We start from the raw sequence: 17,936 nt of genomic DNA on the forward strand, positions 1-17,936 counted from the left end.
CCATATATAAAAATGTATTTGGACTATCTTTAAAGATAATCAGTAGCCAAAGGTGAATTAGGTTTTTGTATATAAGCTACTTCACACACAGAAACACTCCAAAACATGCCAAAATCCACGTTTATTCCGGCTGTGACCTCACATTGACACTGACCTTGGTCTCCTCAATCTGTACGATGGTGGCCTGACAGTCTGACAGGCTGTCGCTGATGTAGTCCACGTTAGCGTTGAGCACCTCGATTTCTTCATTCATCTCCTGAAGCACTCTCTCGTCCTCCTCCTCTCTCGGCCCTTCACTCAGCAGCTTCTCTCGCTTACACAACAGCGCCTCCTGCTGCATGGACAGCTCCTCCCGTTTCTGACAGAACAAAGAGTGAGGAGAAAAAAAAGAGAGGAAAATGAACAGGAAAAGACAAATTTAAACTTTTGTAAATATTATAAGGGTGCAGGAGCAGGACAACAAATACAGCACCAGTCAAAAGTTTGGACACACCTCTTCTCAATCAGTGTATTTTTTTTTAATGATTTTTTGCATAGTAAATGTAATACTAAAGACTATATTAAAGCTATACAGGAACAAGCGTGGAAAAAAGTGTTAAACAAACCAAAATATGTTTTATACTTTAGAATTTTAATGAGTACATGAGTACAAAAAAGTGTGATAAATCAGTGTTGATATACACATCATTTGTAATTTAATATGTAATATACATTTTATGTAAACTCCACCAAACGCAAGATGAAAAACAATCTCAGAAAGATTGAAGTCTTTAGATATAAGAGAACATCAGACTTAAGTCTGTTTAAAGTCTTTTCACAGTTGAGAGCAACTCTGCACACTGATGGTGAGTCATTGGTGGGCGGGCATGTCCATTATGCAAATAAACAATGCCAGGAACCAATAAGGAAGGTGCATAGGTTAATACACTGCCTGGCCAAAATAAAGTTGCCACCTGGATTTAACTAAGCAAATAGGTACAAGCCTCCTATTAGATAATTACTGCTTCTCATTTCTTAAACAACCATGTCAAAATGCACATCCCTCTGTTTTTAATAACTGTTCGGTCAAACAATACTCTGTTAATCCATTGTCTAAGACAAACAGATTACAGTAGTTCATCAGCTGAGTGAAGGTGATTGTGGTTTTATGAACTTTTAAACATTATGAGTTTTAATTTTACCAAATAAACAAACTCTGGAATATAAGCAAGAGAAAGATGGATGATCAGAAGCCATAAAACCAAACTGAACTGCTTAAATCTTTGCACCAGGAGTGGCATAAATATTATCAAAAAGCAGTGTGTAAGACTGGTGGAAGAGAACATCCCAAGATGCATATAATTGTGATTAAAAATTTCTGAACTCTTAAAACTTTATGAATATGAACTTGATTTTCGTTGCATTATTCAGAGGTCAGAAAACTATAAATAATATAATAAATGACTATTTTTTATTTGTAATGTGGGAGAAATGCTGTAGTTTATAGAATAAAACAACAATGTTTATTTTACTCAAACATTTACCTATAAATATAAAAATCAGAGAAACTGATTCAGAAACTGAAGTGGTTTCTTTTTTTTTTCCAAAGCTGATATATAGTGCTGAGTGGTGAACCAACTTATGATGTAACTGGACTTTATCAGAAGTTATCAGAAACACTAAACATAAGGTTGGACCTATAACTTTATAACCTGCATATGCAGGCAGCACCTTTATAAGGCGGTCCATGTCAGCCTCCACGTTGGAAATGGTCATCCTCTGCATCACGATGTCCATGACCCTCCTCTCCAAAGCCTGCCACTTCTGCCGTGCTGTCTTCGAAAAGCTGCTGCTCACACCCTTCCTCTGAAACTTCTTCCTGCTACTGCACAGACCCCAACAGAATTCAGAAAAACTATAATATATAAGCCAAATAATAAAGTTAGGACATGGATCCCTATTATACTAGTTCATCTATACAAATTCTAACTTAATAAAAACAAATCCTGTTGGAAAATGAGATCCGCAAAGTTAGCAGAGGGAAGTTTTAAAATCTCCTGGTAGACACTGCACTGACTTTGCACAGACTTGTGTGGATTTTATTTTCCAGGAGGACACACTTCCAACAGTACCAGTTAAAAAAAGTATCTTATATAAGATTCTATTTTTCTGACACAGTTGGTTATCATTGGCTGTAAGCCATAATCATCAACAATAACATAAATAAACACTTAAAATAGATCACTCTGTGTGTAATACACCTGTATAATATATGAGTTTCACATTTAGAACTGTATTACTGAAATAAAGTAACTTTTCATTAATATAAAAAAAAATGCAACTCTCAAAAATAGTTCTGAGAGTTATTTGCTCTTCTAATTATTAATAGATTACTTTTTTACTATCCCAGAAAGCAAAAGAACATTCAGAGGATGCTGGATTTAACAAAAGAGAAAAAGAACATTTCCCTTCACACACACACACACACCTGGGCAGGCGAGACCCTCCCCTGTTGCTCTCGCTCTCTCCCAGATATCCGTTCAGCTTGGTGTTCCACTGGCGGACGATGCTGGAGACGGAGCGGCTGGTCTCGGGTTCGGAGGAGGTGGTGGTGGTGCTGGCCGAGAGCTCTGCTCCGGAGTCCAGGCTGGGCTGACGGCGAGACACGCGGCCGGCCACGCGCTCGGACATGGGCTTGGCCATCCGCCGCAGAGCCGTCACTTCCTGAGTCTTCCTGCGGAGAACGATCTCCTGCTGCCGCTTCTGAGACTCCAGCGCACGGATCTGATACTGCAGGAAAGAATATATGGGTTGAATAGACTGATCAATAAAAAAAAGTTGACATAATGAAAAAAAAAAAAACCAGCAGAAATTTACCATTTAACCAAATATCTACTATTAAATCACAGTTATTATAATGTAAAATTTCTGGTTTCTGGGATCATTTACTTACATAATAGGTGTGTCCCAACACTACTAACTTACTATCAATGTGTAGTCTTGTCAACTATAATGGGCTATACTACACACTGATTGTGAGTGGTGGGAGGGCACGCCGATTATGCAAATAAACAATGTCAGGAATAGGGCTGCCACAAACGATTATTTTTATAGTCGACTAATCACCGATTATTTTTTATGATTAGTCGACTAATCGGATCATACGTTAATTGAATATAAAACACAGTTTATCACAATAGAATGCAGCTGCTATTATACAACCAACATTAGATTTCAGCTATATGCTAACTAAATATAAAAACAATTAAAATCATAGTTCATTAAACCTTTAATGAAATATGCAGCTTGTTGTAACAGACAATTATTTTACTGTTTAGCATAAAGTGTAAACAACTGTGTAAAATAAGGATAAGGCACTGGCATTTATGAAACATCTCAACCGTGAGGTTGTTTGAACTATTATGAAAAAAAAGTATATTAATAAAAAATGCCTCTCTGTCCAGATATTGTGTACATTACTCGTGCATTGCGGTTGTGCTGCCGAGGAAGGCAAGTTCTTCATTGCAGATATTGCATTGCACGCGTTTCACTTTTATTTTCTTGGTGATCCCACACTTTTGAGTTCTGTAGCGGGGTAGCCATGAAACCAGAGCCTGTCTGTATAATGTCCTGAGATGTCGTCCACTACCTACCCCGGTTTCCTCTACTGCGCATGTGCGTCCAGGACAGAAAGGCAGTCGCAGCAGTTTGGAGAGAAAAACAAAGAAAAAAAAAAAAAAAACGACTAATCGACTATTAAATTAGTCGTCGACTATTTTAATAGTCGACATAATCGTGACTAGTCGACTAATCGTGGCAGCCCTAGTCAGGAACCAATAAGAAAGAAGCATGGGTTTTTTGGTGCACCACTTTTTTGCTGCACGCTGATGGTGAGTCAGTGGTGGGGGACACGCCCATTATGCAAATAAACAATGGCATGAACCAATAAGAAAGAAGCATGGGTTAATATGGTGCACCACTTCTTTGCCCATATGTCCTGAAGAACCAATCAACTATTTAAAAAATAATAATAAACAGCAGCAATTCACTCTTATGAGCCAAATATCTAGTATTTAATTGTACTTAAAACGTAGTTCATATAAGTTAATATAACTTTAGGTTTTTGACATCACTTATTTAAATAATTGGTGTGAAACCACACCACTACCTCACCATCAATGTGTAGTCTTTTCCACCAGGGCAACTTTTCCTTGGGTATTTACACCAAACGTTCCTACAGTTTAGTTCACAGCCAAAAGGAAGTCACTCTTTACAGCAAAGAATACGGTAATCTGCTCTTACAACCTACAACACTGTGGCCATGCAATCACTCATTACATAAAACAAAGCTGACTACACAAGAGAAGTAGCTCTGGTGGGCAATACTGCACACTGATGGTGAGTCCTGGGGCACGCCCATTATGCAAATAAACAATGTCAGGAACCAATAAGGAAGAAGCATGAGTTACTATGGTGCATCACTTTTATGCACATGTATAATGAAGAACCAATCAACTAGTTAAAAGAAAAAGGAAAAAAAAAAAAACGGCAGCAACTCACTGTGGAACCACTTTTGGTTGAACCAAATATTTGTTTATATTTATAACGTAACTGTTATAAGATAATCTAACTATCGGTTCTTAGCCAACATGAAGCGTGCCTTTATCATGAAGAAAATGGAAACTTATACTTTGAACCTACAAAATTTGTGCCAAACAGTAAACCATTATATAAAACGCAACTGAAAGGTAGCTCTGATGGGCAATACTGCACACCGATGGTGAGTCAGTGGTGGGGGCCACGCCCATTATGCAAGACAATGCCAGGAAGCAATAAGGAAGATGAATGGTGTGTATTGTGTACTGAGGTACCTAATGGCTAGAGTGTAATTTACTCAAGTGTATTTAGTCTTGAGTACAAATATAGAACTTTATTCTAGTAAAATTATAGTAAAGAAAAAATACTGTAAAGAAAATGGTAAATCATTGGGATATTATGAAATAAAGAATGTTCACTAATGTTATTTGAAAAAGAAGTGATGTTACCTTTTATAGGGTACCCAAGTATTTTTTAATAACTTAATAACTAATTTCTTCAGATTCGAAGGCAATGCATCCAGATCCATATATTTTCACAAATCAGATCCAAGCCATATTAGAAATTTTAAGGTGGTTCAAATGCAATTACCATCCTATTTGTACCCGTGGGTCTCAGTTTGGATGCCCTGAGCAATTTAAAACAGATTTTAAGGAAGGTTCTGAGCCTCTCGCAACACAACGCAACAAACAACCACGTCAAATCCAGGGCAGAGTGACGGAGGTGCAGATATTTAACAGCATGGCTACACAGTTACTGATGCCTGATGAAGTTATTACTAAAGAAACCCATGCAGATTTGTTTATGATGTCCAAAAACGCAAATCTGATCTGATAACATTTAAACCATGTATTATCTAACCTCCTGCCGTCGCTGTTCCTTCTTCAGCTGAGCAATCTCTCGGTTCCTCTTAGCTTCAATCATCCTCCTCCTCTGCTGCTCCTCCTTCATCTGCTTCATCAGCGCCACCTACGAGAAGAGCGTCAAACAGCATGTGAGGAATTACTGCAGAACTATACATACAAAGCTATTATAGTGTAAATCATCGATGTCCAATGAAAAACAAGTATCTCCAGCACAATAACTTTACAAGAGAGAGGTAAAACCTTCATCACTTTCAATGAAAGTCAATGTAAAAAAAAAGGCTAATTTCAGAACATTTTTGAGAATTTCTATTGGTCTGTTCATCTTGAAATGTTGACAGAGTGTGAAGGTTTGTCAACTCAAAATTTGCAGTAAATTAAAAATTGACAAAACTGAAGATAATTGAATTTCTTTATTATAGTTCTTAAGCAGCATGAAGTCACTCTTTACAGTAAAAACTGCAACCTACAACACTGCAGCCAAGCAGTCACCCATTATAAAAAACACAACTGAATACACAAGGGAAGATGTGGTGAGCTATACTGCACACTGATGGCGACTCAGTAATGGGGGGCACGCCCATTATCCAAATAAACAATGCCAGGAACCAATAAGGAAGAAGCCTGGGATAATATAATATAAACAGCAGCAATTCACTCTTTTAAGCCGAATATCTACTATTTAAGTGAACATAAAACACTGTTAATATAACTATTGGTTCCTGGCATCCCTTATTTAAATAATGGGTGTGTCCCATCACTTCTAACTTACCCTCAGTGTGCAGTCTTTTTCAATAGGGCTACCTTCCCTTGGGGATTTAGTTAACACACATTAAAAAAAAGATAAAATAATAATGCTTAAAACAGCATGTAAGGAAAAAAAAAAATCTATTGGTCAAGTCATAAAGAAATTTTCACACAGTGTGAGAAATGGTTTGTGTGTTTCAATTTTGTAAAGAACCAAAAATCTACAAAAATGGACATACTTATTATAGTTCACCCTCATTATAGTTCTTTACAAGAAGTCACTGCACACAGTAAAGAAAACAGTAACTTGCTCTTATCACCTACAAAACTGCAGGTAGGCATTCACCTAGTATATAAAACACAACTAAATACACAAGGGAAGGGAGCTCTGCTGGGCAACACTGCACACTGATGGTGAGTCAGTAACGGGGGGCACGCCCATTATGCAAATAAACAATGCCAGGAACCAATAAGAAAGAAGCATGGGTTAATAAAGTGCATGGGTACTGAAAAAACAATCGACTAGTTGAAAGATTAAAAAAAAGCACCAATTCACTCTTTTAAGCCGAATATCTACTTAAAACATAGTTAATATAAGTTAATATAACTAATATTGGTTCCTGGCGTCACTTATTTACATAATGGGTGTGTCCCATCACTTCTAATTCACCATAAGTTAGTAGTCTTTTTCAATAGAGCTACCTTTCCTTGGGTATTTGGTTAATACACATAAAAAAAATAAGATAATAAATCTTAAAACAGCATGTGAAGAAATTAAAAACAGTTAATTTTAGGTAATTTTTGAGAATTTCTATTGGTTAAATCATCATACAATTTTGAAGGATGGTTTGTGCGATCAAATTTTGAAGTAAACTAAGAATCGACACAACAAAAATGAAAAATTTGTTCTTAATTGTACAGCAACGAAATGTAGAATAAAAGGTATTTACTGCAAGAAACACAATACAGGATTATGGCTAAACCTGGTGTTATACATAGGGCCCATTAGCTTCTCCAATAGCTCACTACATAGAACATTACATGATTTTACCCACAACCTTGATACCACTATCCCAACCTTACACATTAACCATTAGTCAGACAACTTGAAATATCCTCACTTTGCCTCTAAGAGGCAGCATTTCTCCACATTCAGCTCATCAACAGTACCTTGGCTTTCTTCATCTCAGCCACCTCAGCCTGCAGCTTCTTCAGCTCTCTCTCGTAGCGGCCCTGGTTCTTCAGCAGGCGGGCGTGCTCCTTCTGTGCTGCTTGAAGCTTCGCCAGATCCCTGTTCATCTCCTTCAGACGCTTCTCGTAGTCTGCTTTGATCTTGCTGGCCTTCTCCTCTGTGTAGTTCTCCATGGACACTGTTAGAACAGCATGCAGAGACGGCTTGTTAAGATCTTGTTCAAAAACTGATATACAGTCGAGAAATCTGTGCCAAGTTTGGCTTCTGTTAAAAGGAACTGCATTTAAAATCATTCCTGTTCTTTTGAAAAGGAAATAAACTAATATTGACTTAATATTAGAAGCCACTGAGAAGGTGCTAAACCCCATTTATAAGCTGATCTCTGGAGTGATAAGCAGTTTTATCGCCCATGTATTGCCCATGAAAATGATATTGATTCTGGATATATCGATGCTGGGTATATCGCAATATAATTCTTTAAGGCATCTGTGTTACTGAAGAGGATAAAATGCTCCGAAAAAAAACAAATACCAGGAATTAGTATTACTATAGATTTATTGCAATCATTTTCACTGAATTTGACACCCAAAGTTCTTCACCATAGGTTTACCATATTCATTTGATTAGTGCCACCAGAATTTTACGGGAGTTTAAAGTCCTTATGTTTCAATTCACAATAACGGACCTTCATGATTGACAGCTGTCAATCACTGGCAAATGAACATTTAACTTTGTGAATAACTTTCCGTATTTTTCAACTACTACTGACTGCAGCCTGCGGGAAGGAGGAGTTGGACGTCCAGCACGTCCAGTCCCACCCACTTTGTCCACGCCACGCCTGGTCAGTCTGGCAAGCTTGTAGTGTATACACAGTATTTAAGCCGGACGACGCGGCACATTATATTTAAAGTCCGCTAACTGCCCTGTTCATTGTTTACTTCCGTTCAGAGGCGGAGCTTAGACATGATGCTGACAAAGTGGGAGGGACTGGAAGGCATGATGCTAACAAAGTGGGCGGGGCTGGACGCACTGGACGTCCAACTCCGCCTTCCTGCAGGCTGCAGTCAGTACCCTCTCGTATTTTTGGCATTACAGGGCTCACTTAAAATCTTTTAATTTTCCTACAAATCATCAGTGTGCTTCATAATCAAGTGTCCCTAACACTGTAAAAAACATTCAATGGCTCAACTTAACTCAGTCAAGCCATCATCGATGCAGTTAATACCATTTTAATTAAACTTAACTGAGTTGTGTTCACACATCAATAATATAAATAACTCATTTTTTAAAGTTCTGTGTGCTTTTATAATTAGTTTATTTAGTGTCTATATATATATATATATATATATATATATATATATATATATATATATATATATATATATATATAGGTATTCTCAACATATTTAGTATATTATTATTATTGAACTGCCAATACTGACTGTATAATACTGGGTCAGTACAGACCCAAACTCTGTAGCTCCAAACCAACACACGGTGAGCATCAGGAACACAGAATAAAGGTAACATGTTCTTGCAGCCTACAAACACTGAGGCCTGACAATTAACTCATTCACACCTAGGATAAGGTAGCTTTGGGCAACAGACAACAAAAAGATGGTAGGTAAGGGAGAGGCCACACCCAATATGCAAATATATGGTGAAAGTAGCCTATGGGAAAGCTGTAAAACGCAACACTGTGGAAAGAGCATTGACAGTATTGGCATTGTAGTATAACTAAAAGTTGGTTCAAATCCCCCTTTTTTTATTGCACCGACAAGCATTTTTAAGTTTTCAGGTTGAAGTTCTCTGAACTCAATTCTACCAGTTAGGTTGTAAGGAGCAACCTAAGAATTATTGACCTCTAGTCTGCTCCTAACCCCAGCTAGCACTGCTGGAGCAGCATTAGCATTACCTGCCAACCTCGCTAAGCGCTAGTTAGCTCTTTCACTGTTCACCAGTGCGCCTTGTTTATGAAAATAGACCAGAAAGGGATATTCACTGGTAGTGTGCCTTATAATCCGGTGTTGGGGTTACATGACCCTTCAAATTGAGATTATTCAGAGGCACACTCCAAACAGAGGGTTTCAAGGAATCACTATTTTTCTCATAAAAAAAAAATAATGATAACCTCTATTTTACCATATTGCAATGTGTAGTTTCAATATTTTAAGGCCATTTTCTTCATAACAAGCATTTAAAAAATCATTAGTAGTTTGTCTCAGTAGAGAGCTAGCTAGCTAACTTTCCCAATCCACCTTAAATGGTGCAGCATATGGCAGAGGCTGCAGAATTTAAGTTGGAATGAAAAAATAAATATAAGCTGTAATCAGAATTCACATGCGCGAGAGCGTGTGTCGGGGTGGAGACTCACTGAGGTTGTGCAGCACTCGGTCTCTCTCCAGCTGCGTGTCTCGGATCTTGTTCTGCAGCAGGATGAGCTTCTCCTCGTACTGGAGCTTCAGCGTCAGCAGCCGCCGCTGGCTGTTCTCCAGCTCGTCGATCAGCCTCTGTTTGATCTCGATTTCACACGTCAGGTCTGCCAGGTCCGCCTGGAAGTTCGCTGAGGGAAGAGAAGCACAGAGCAGACATCTGAGCCTCCTTCCATCTGCAAAACCATCAACTGCTCTCTCTGCTTTATTACTACTGTCCTGCTGTCTTAACCCTCTGATTGCTTTCCCTCTCCACAGAATAAAGCCTTTACCTTTCTCATCCGAGTCAGAATCCGAGTCCACCAGGCTCTCGTCACTGTCAAATTCCTCCTCCTCTCTGATCTCCTCGTCTTCGTCTTCCTCATCTTCCTCACAGCCGCTCTCTTCTTCAGCGAGAGGGTACATGCCATCCTGAATACAGCAGAATGAGTTCAACATATTAACTGAACATACACGCATTCAATTACCTTAAAGGAGAAATCCGGTGTGAAATAGGATTGGGTTGTGAATGGAAATCTACCTTGAGGTATCTTTCAGTGCCTCTCTTTTTAAATGTCAGGATCCTCAGAATTCTACCAATGAAGTGTAGAGCTATTGTGAGCTTGTTAATGGTGTAAAAACTGTGATTACTTTGCATGGGCAACACTATGCCCCAATGCCCCTATCACTAGCATTGTAAGTCTGTTGGAAGCATTGGATAAAAATGTAATAGAAAGATCCTAAAAATGTGTTTTTTAATTGTTCACTCACTTCCTCTGGCTCATTATCAGAGTCACCGTCTCCATTTTCTCTGCTCAGGACACTCTCTCTTCCCTCTCCATTCTGCACAATCTCCTGAGCCTGGAGCTTTGCTCTCTTCTTCAAGCCCTTCTCCGTCTCTGGACTACAAAACAGCAGAAAAACAAACAAATGGAAATAAACACAGGTCAGAAAGAAATGGGGATTTCAGAATTTGGTGGCAAATTAGAAACCCATGGAACCAACCTGTAATTAATCAATTGTTGAATGAATGTCACAGCATATTTGAGCATATTTGTTGCTGACCATGGGTGCCTCAACATATATTTGGTTGATACAATTGTGGCTTAGTGATTAGCATTTTTGCTTCCCAGCACTGGGGTCCAAGGTTCAAGTACCTGTCTAGGTGGAGCTTCCATGTTTCCATGTTGTCCCTGTGACTATGGGTCTCAGGTTTTCTTCCACAGTCCAAAAACAATCAGGAGATTTATCCAGACAAATTGAATAGGATCCTCTAAATTGCCTAAAATTTGATACACAAATTGTGTGCATGTCTGCCCATACATGGACTCCTTTGTCATGGTCCTTTAAAGTTTCTAGCTGGCTCCTCTCATTAGTTTGTTTCCAGAAAGGCACTATTGTTTGTGTAACTTCTTCAATATACAGCTCTGGAAAAAATTAAGAGACCACTTAAAATTATGAGTTTCTTTGATGTAACCAAATTTAAAACCTCTGGAATATGATCAAGAAGTAGATGGATGATCACAAACCATCAAACCAAGCTGAATGCTTGAATTTTTGCACCAGGAGTAAAGGCATAAAGTTATCCAAAAGCAGTCTGTAAGACTGGTGGAGGAGAATGACAAGATGCATGAAAACTGTGATAAAAAAACAAGGTTATTCAAACAAATATTGATTTCTGAACTCTTAAAACTTCATGAATATAAACTTGTTTTTTTGTGTTTTTGCATTATTTAAGGTCTAAAAGTGCAGCATCTTTTTTGTTATTTCAGCCATTTCTCCTTTTCTGCAAATATATGCTCTAAATGACAATATTTTTATTTTTTATTTTTATGAGTTCAGTGTTCTTCCGTGGCCTTCCTAACCAACACATCTTAACCTAATAAATAGTAGTGGTAAAATGCACCATACTGCACTTTATATATAAAACAAGAAGAAAACTCTCTTAGAAAACCTGATCCTCTTCCTATCACACCAGAAGCAGGTCACTAATAACTAACAGCACCAGATACACACACAACCCAGCCCATACTGCTTACTGAGCACTATTTCAAAACTCCACTGAATCTCAGCAATCAAGAAGCAGTGTAATGGAGATCTGATTTGACCAGGGGGACCAATAAGTGCAGGTCAAATTAATACCCTGGCTGTCGCTTCTGCCCTCTCTCTCGGTCTGAGTCATTCCTCTGGACGACCCGTAATAACTGCAGGAGCGCTGGGGATCAAAGAGCCCGGCCATTACCTGGGACCTCTTCCCTATTAGAGCCAAATTAGACTCGTCTGCTGCAGCTGCAGTCCCACGTCCCGCTACTCCTCTTCCTCATTACAGAGAGAGATTTATGGAGGGTAATTTGTATCGGTGCCAGCTTGTTGTCCTTCGCTTTAATCGGAGTTGCGCGCACACTTTCAAACACTTGCACACGACACGTGCCAGATAGATCAGATGCCAGCAGGTTTTATAGCTGAAATTAGACACAGCGTTGCTGGTGGAGGAGTTCGGAGAGGACGGCTGCTCTTGCCAGGATAAAATAATGAAAAGGGAAAGTGCATGACTGGCTACTGACTGTTGGATGGTGGCCCACCACCCAAAAAAAAAAAAAACTAGCAGTGACAGCAGCCAAGGGATGAGCTACTGTACCTGTCCACTGGTAGTACAATGAATCTACAGTAAGATATTATTGTGTCATCTTTGTTAATTAATGTTTCCCCCCTAGTGGTTCATGGACATAGTGAATTGTTGTAAACTGAGATGCTGGTGCTGTTGTCCACTACAACACACTGCATGCGATGAATCAGGTTTTTGGATGGTGAAATGGGTGGATGCCTGTGTTTCAGGGTGCCTCCATGTCTATGTTAACTTCTGTCTCTCTCTCTCTCTTTAGTTAAGCTGTTTTATTCAGATCTGCTTGAGTCATTAGATTAAACACAGTCTGATCATGAAAATCTTGTAAATTGACTGTTCTCCATAAATATAAATCCAGTCGAAACTAATTCCATCTTTCTGCCTTCCTCCGAGTTACTGACTGCCATCCTGTTTGGCCTGATACCAATGGATGGTGCACCATTAGGTTCTTCAGTTAACTGTCCAGCCAGACTGATGAAAGTTTCTGGACGCCAGGTTCCCCATCACCCACCACAGATCAGATGCCCATCGTCCAGTTTTTGCCACCTGCCTCGGACTAGTTGTTTACTCTCCACTGCCGATTACATCCAAGTTTATATAAACTCTAACTAGGAATTTTCTAACTGCTTCCACTGCAGGTGTGGCTGTTCACCTGAATGTATTAGACCTATGTGGATGTATATGGATTTATAATATTAATTTATAAATTGTCTGACCAGAGTAGGATGGGTCCCCCCTTATACAGTATATTAGTCTTGATAGTACGTGTCATAGTAGATGTGATGATACAAGTTTATGTGGGTGCGTTATGTGAGTCTTGGTTCCTCCCAAAGTTTCTTCCTCTGAGGGAGTTTTTCCTTGCCTCTTTTCTTCATTGGGGGTTCTATGTTGTATGTTCAATGTTTTGTCTGATTCTCTGACTTGATATTACATTTCTGTAAAGCTGCTTTGCAACGACATGATGTAAAAGTTGTATAAATCACTATGTAAATAACTTTGATTTAATTATATGATTTGATTCATCTGACATTTTCAATTATGGCTAATTGTAACCTGGTACATATTCATGTCCACGTCAAAGACAACGGAAAAAAGCCACTTGCTCTTTGGCGAATGAGCGTCAGTTAAGAAGCGTGAACAGTATATCTGAACAAATAATAACCTAAAAAATAAATACACAGACAATCTGATTTGGTGAGAAATTCAGATTTTGGCTGTGTGAATGTATCCCACTTCATTAACATGTTAGAATGTCCTAGAAATGTAGCGCAACATCTACTCCATCCCTCCTCACCTCTTGCGCCTCTGATTCCTCTCCTTCTTCTTCAGCCTCTCAATGTCCAGCTTGGCTCTGCGAATCACATCCGTCATCTCAGCTTCCATGGAAATGGAGGGGGAGGAGCCAAGCGGGTGGCCAGGGGCAGAACCATTGGAGGCAGGGTAAGGAGATCGAGCTGAGAGACGAGACACGCTGCGTCTCAAAGACTCGTTTATTGCCTCACTCTCCAAAAGCTTAGACCTGGGAGAAGAAGAGAAAATTAAGAATGTAAAGGGAAGAAAATATTGGACATGTTTTGATAGAACCCTTAATTTGGATCACTGCTAGCCATGTCATTCACCCATAATAATGATGCAGGGGACACAGACTAATTGTCCTTTTGATATGTGCAGGACATCCTACAGATAATTGTGTTGCACCTCATGACAGAGCTTCAAACTGGCACATTTCAGCAGTATAATGCTCGTCCACACACAGCGAGGGAGTCTCAGGAATGTCTCCACCAGATTGTAACACATGATCAGATCTATCACCATTTTTTTATTTCTTTTTTTTACATTGAACTATAAACTCATAATTTCAATCACATAATTTATCAGCACTACATTCACACAACTCCTCGGAGAAGTGATCTTTTTATCAGTGAGTGGAATAGGCAGCAGTGTCTTACCTGAGCTCTTCAATCTCTCTGATGTAGTTTTGGATCAGATTGCCAATCTCCTCACTAGTCTCACCTGAGGAGAATCCACAAGATTCAACGTTGAGTGATTTAGTTAGGTGCAGGTTTGTACTGGCAAAAATACATTTACAAAACAATACACATTTTAGTAAAACTGCAATAGCATGGGTTAATAATGCACTTTCATAATTTCATGTTCAGAAAACTTTACTTTTAATCCAATCAGAACAGTGGGATCTACTAAGCTACAGAGCACAACACTGCTATCATAACCATTTCAGACACCAATCTTTACATGTAAACTAATAATTGAATCGATAACTGAATTGATGCTGTGTTCTTGAAAAACAAAATGGGATTGCACAGCTAAATATCATAATACTTTATTATAAATGAGTTTCTTTTTATTTAAATGATGTGATGCAACAGCTCGGTCTGACCTGTCTTGGTGAGCAGCAGGTTGACCTCAGTGGTGAGGAGCTGAGTGACTCTGGTGTTGAGATGATCAATGGTGTCCTGCATGGCTTTAACCCGCATGCGCAGAGTATCATTCTCCCTCTGCAGCATAGAGTTCTCCTGAAACAGATCACTGAAACCTTCAGATCCGTCCTCACCGGCCACGCGCTTCCCCTGCAGAGAGAACACAGAGAGCAGTTGAGGAGAAAGACGTAACAGTGGTGTAACACTGCTGTAACAGTGGCATAACTACCAGCAGCCCATAATGTGTTGACACATCCTCTTATTTATGCTTTGTTTATATATCACAAATGGGTAGCTATAATCAAAAAATCAATGTATACATTATGTGGACAAAAATATTTGGACACATAAGATACACAGAGAAGAATACAAGAAAAGATGAGAAAATGTGAACAGACAAATGAAGGTGAAATGAGAAAAAAAAGAACAGAATACAAGAGACGAAGATGATGTGAGAGAGAGATGAGAAAAGAAAAGACAATAAAAGACGAAGATGATGTGAGAAAGATGAGAAAAGAAGAGACAACAAGAGACGAAGATGAGGTGAGAAAGAGATGAGAAAAGAAGAGACAACAAGAGACGAAGATGAGGTGAGAAAGAGATAACATAAGAATATAAAAACAAAAAACATACATGACGGAATGAGAAGAGAAAAAAAAAGATGAGGTACGATGAAATGAGATGAGAAGAGACAAGAAGGAGAGAAGAAAAAAGAAAAGATGAAACAAGAAGGGACAAATATGAAAAGAAAAGCTGAGACAAGGAAACAAGACTAGAAAAAATTAAGTAGAAGAAAGATGAAATGAGATGAGACAAGAAGTGACAAATATTAAAAAAAGACGAGATAAGACGAGGAGACTAGAAATGACAAAAGTAGATGAAACAAGAAAAGAATATATGATGAAATACGAAGAGACAAGAGAGGAGAACATGTGAGACAAGAAGGGACAAATATGAAAAAAGAGAAGACAAGACAAGGAGACAGTACTAGAAAAGATGAAAGGAGAAGAAACAAAAAAAGAATACATAATGAAATAAGAAGAGACATAAAGCGATGAGATGAGATGAAATGAGATGAGAAAAGACAAGAGAGGAGAAAAGACAGAGGTGAGGAGGAACAGATGTGAAAAAGACAAGGTGAGACAAGGTTTTTAGACTGGAAAAGATGAAAGAAAAGAAAATAAATAATGAAATGAGAAGAAATAGAAAAGATGAGGTGAGATAAGAAGAGATGAAAAGATAAAAGACGAGGCAAGAACAAATAGAAAGTTAAAGGAAGTAAATACTATTTTGTTCCCTAAAAAATCAAAAGTATATATTGCAATATTAAACATTTGTCACCAGATTTAACCAGAAGTCAGTGATATATATTATATTAAATATTGGAGTAAAATAAAGATCATTGGACATATAGTATAAAAACACTGTGTCTGGAAGTCAAATCATGGAAAATGAGAAATAAGAACAGTCTTACACAAATCATTTTGTATTAATGATAGCAGGAACAAGGCAACATAGCACATGACTCACATGCAGTCATGTGACTATTGCACATGTGCATACAGCAATAATAATGCAGAAACTATACATTTATGCAGCCCTAGTAACAGTCATTCTCTTATTCATGTAATAAAACCAACCATCACTCCTGAGTCACGACCACATCAGTGGCTTCCTGTTCTTCTACACTGCTCTCGCCTCTCATCAATACAGTTACTAACCCCTAGCTGCTAGCCGCTAACCGCTAATGCTAAGCCCAGACTTCTCACTCATCCAGGTCATCCCAGAGCCAAAGCCTCCAAACACTGCTACGCTCCATTGACCTTACACTGGAGCGAGATCCCATAAACCCACATCCTGCTAATCAGAGCTGTCGTCCTCATCGTCCACAAACCCTTATCCTTCTCCTATCCTCCACTACCTCAACCTTCCCAGACTCCCCCTGATCCTAACCAGCTCACATGACTGCCTTTACACTGGCAGAGGAAAAGTGAAAGGAGATAAGAAGAGAGAGAGAAAGAGAGAGAGAGAGCTCTGTAGAGGAAGAAACAGTCTACGTCTTATAAAAGTTCCTGTAGGTAAATGTACAGCAAATCATGCCTCAACTCACTCTATGCTACACTCAATCATTTATTCTGTGATAAAATAAATAAACAATAGGATCTTTTCCTGTTTACTCTAAACTCCGCTTCTCTGAAAGCACATCCAGCAAACTTTGACATCCGACATCCTGTTGGCAAAGATTCATCACGGAGAGACAATGACCAGAAACGATTCATCAGAAATGATGCAGAGATGCGGGCAAACAAACACTGTGAGACGATTAAGAGAGGTTAAACTCAAACACTAAACAAAGTATAAATGACTACATTTGCACAATTTGAAGCCTAGAATTAGAGCTTAGATTCTCTGCCCGAACCCGACCCGATTTCCCACATCTTTCCTTGGGCCTTGGCTCGGGTCAGGCTCAAAATAATAGTGTGTGATGTAGGCAGCTGTTTTTTAAAGGTCTCCTTCCACTAAAATCCACTTTTTCTTGTTCTTTATATAATACTATAGGTCTCTCTGAGTTGTATATGATGCTGCACATGAAACTGTTCTTTAGCCTCCCTTGTCTGCTGTAGCCAGTAAAAGAAAATCCTCAGAAATACGAGTTGATCAGAGAGACGGGGAGAGCGGCATCACGGCGTTGAGAACATTTCTCAGAAGTTTAAGTTCCTCACTGAGAGCCTGACATTAAGTGAAGTTTAGGGATTAATTTACCTACCACTCAGTACTATATCTATATAACTATGGTTGTATCTTTTTTCATTTTGTCCTTTGAGTTGTAGAGCTGTAAAATTGACTGTGGGTGGGTAGATGGCGCTCTTTCCCCCTCGTCAATCCTTGGGTGATGTCAATCAGCACAAGACATCTGTGAGCTTTCCTCCAAGTGCTCTGTGATGCTACCCGGCAATGCTACATCAGTAGCAGTTAGAAAAGAGGCGGTGGATGACTTCACTTGTGACATCACTTGTGATTGTGGATTTACAGCTGACTAGCAGTTTAATGATTGAGACAATCAGCCTAGTCTAATTGTGAGAAAAT

The 17,936-nt window shown here is 38.9% G+C and overlaps 2 protein-coding genes across 7 annotated transcripts in view; both read right to left on the reverse strand.

Moving 5' to 3' along the window:
• Positions 1 to 17,936, reverse strand: part of srpk1b (SRSF protein kinase 1b) — a 257,960-nt gene that overhangs the window by 113,986 nt on the left and 126,038 nt on the right. The window lies entirely within an intron of this gene.
• kif21b (kinesin family member 21B) overlaps positions 1 to 17,936 on the reverse strand; it is a 118,063-nt gene that overhangs the window by 50,137 nt on the left and 49,990 nt on the right. For 4 of the 6 annotated variants that reach the window (XM_049471780.1, XM_049471781.1, XM_049471778.1 and 1 more), the window contains exons 9-19: positions 14,810 to 14,999; positions 14,361 to 14,424; positions 13,706 to 13,930; positions 10,560 to 10,692; positions 10,082 to 10,220; positions 9,752 to 9,940; positions 7,356 to 7,555; positions 5,437 to 5,544; positions 2,468 to 2,769; positions 1,711 to 1,864; positions 155 to 358 (exon numbers count right to left, since the gene is read on the reverse strand). In XM_049471780.1, the coding sequence (XP_049327737.1) occupies positions 155 to 358; positions 1,711 to 1,864; positions 2,468 to 2,769; positions 5,437 to 5,544; positions 7,356 to 7,555; positions 9,752 to 9,940; positions 10,082 to 10,220; positions 10,560 to 10,692; positions 13,706 to 13,930; positions 14,361 to 14,424; positions 14,810 to 14,999 (1,908 nt within the window). The remainder of the gene's footprint in view (positions 1 to 154; positions 359 to 1,710; positions 1,865 to 2,467; positions 2,770 to 5,436; positions 5,545 to 7,355; positions 7,556 to 9,751; positions 9,941 to 10,081; positions 10,221 to 10,559; positions 10,693 to 13,705; positions 13,931 to 14,360; positions 14,425 to 14,809; positions 15,000 to 17,936) is intronic. The other 2 variants (XM_049471783.1, XM_049471779.1) reach the window with 1 other exon arrangement.

This window comes from Astyanax mexicanus, chromosome 24, assembly GCF_023375975.1.
Source record: "Astyanax mexicanus isolate ESR-SI-001 chromosome 24, AstMex3_surface, whole genome shotgun sequence".
In the NCBI taxonomy this organism is placed as follows: Eukaryota; Metazoa; Chordata; class Actinopteri; order Characiformes; family Acestrorhamphidae; genus Astyanax; species Astyanax mexicanus.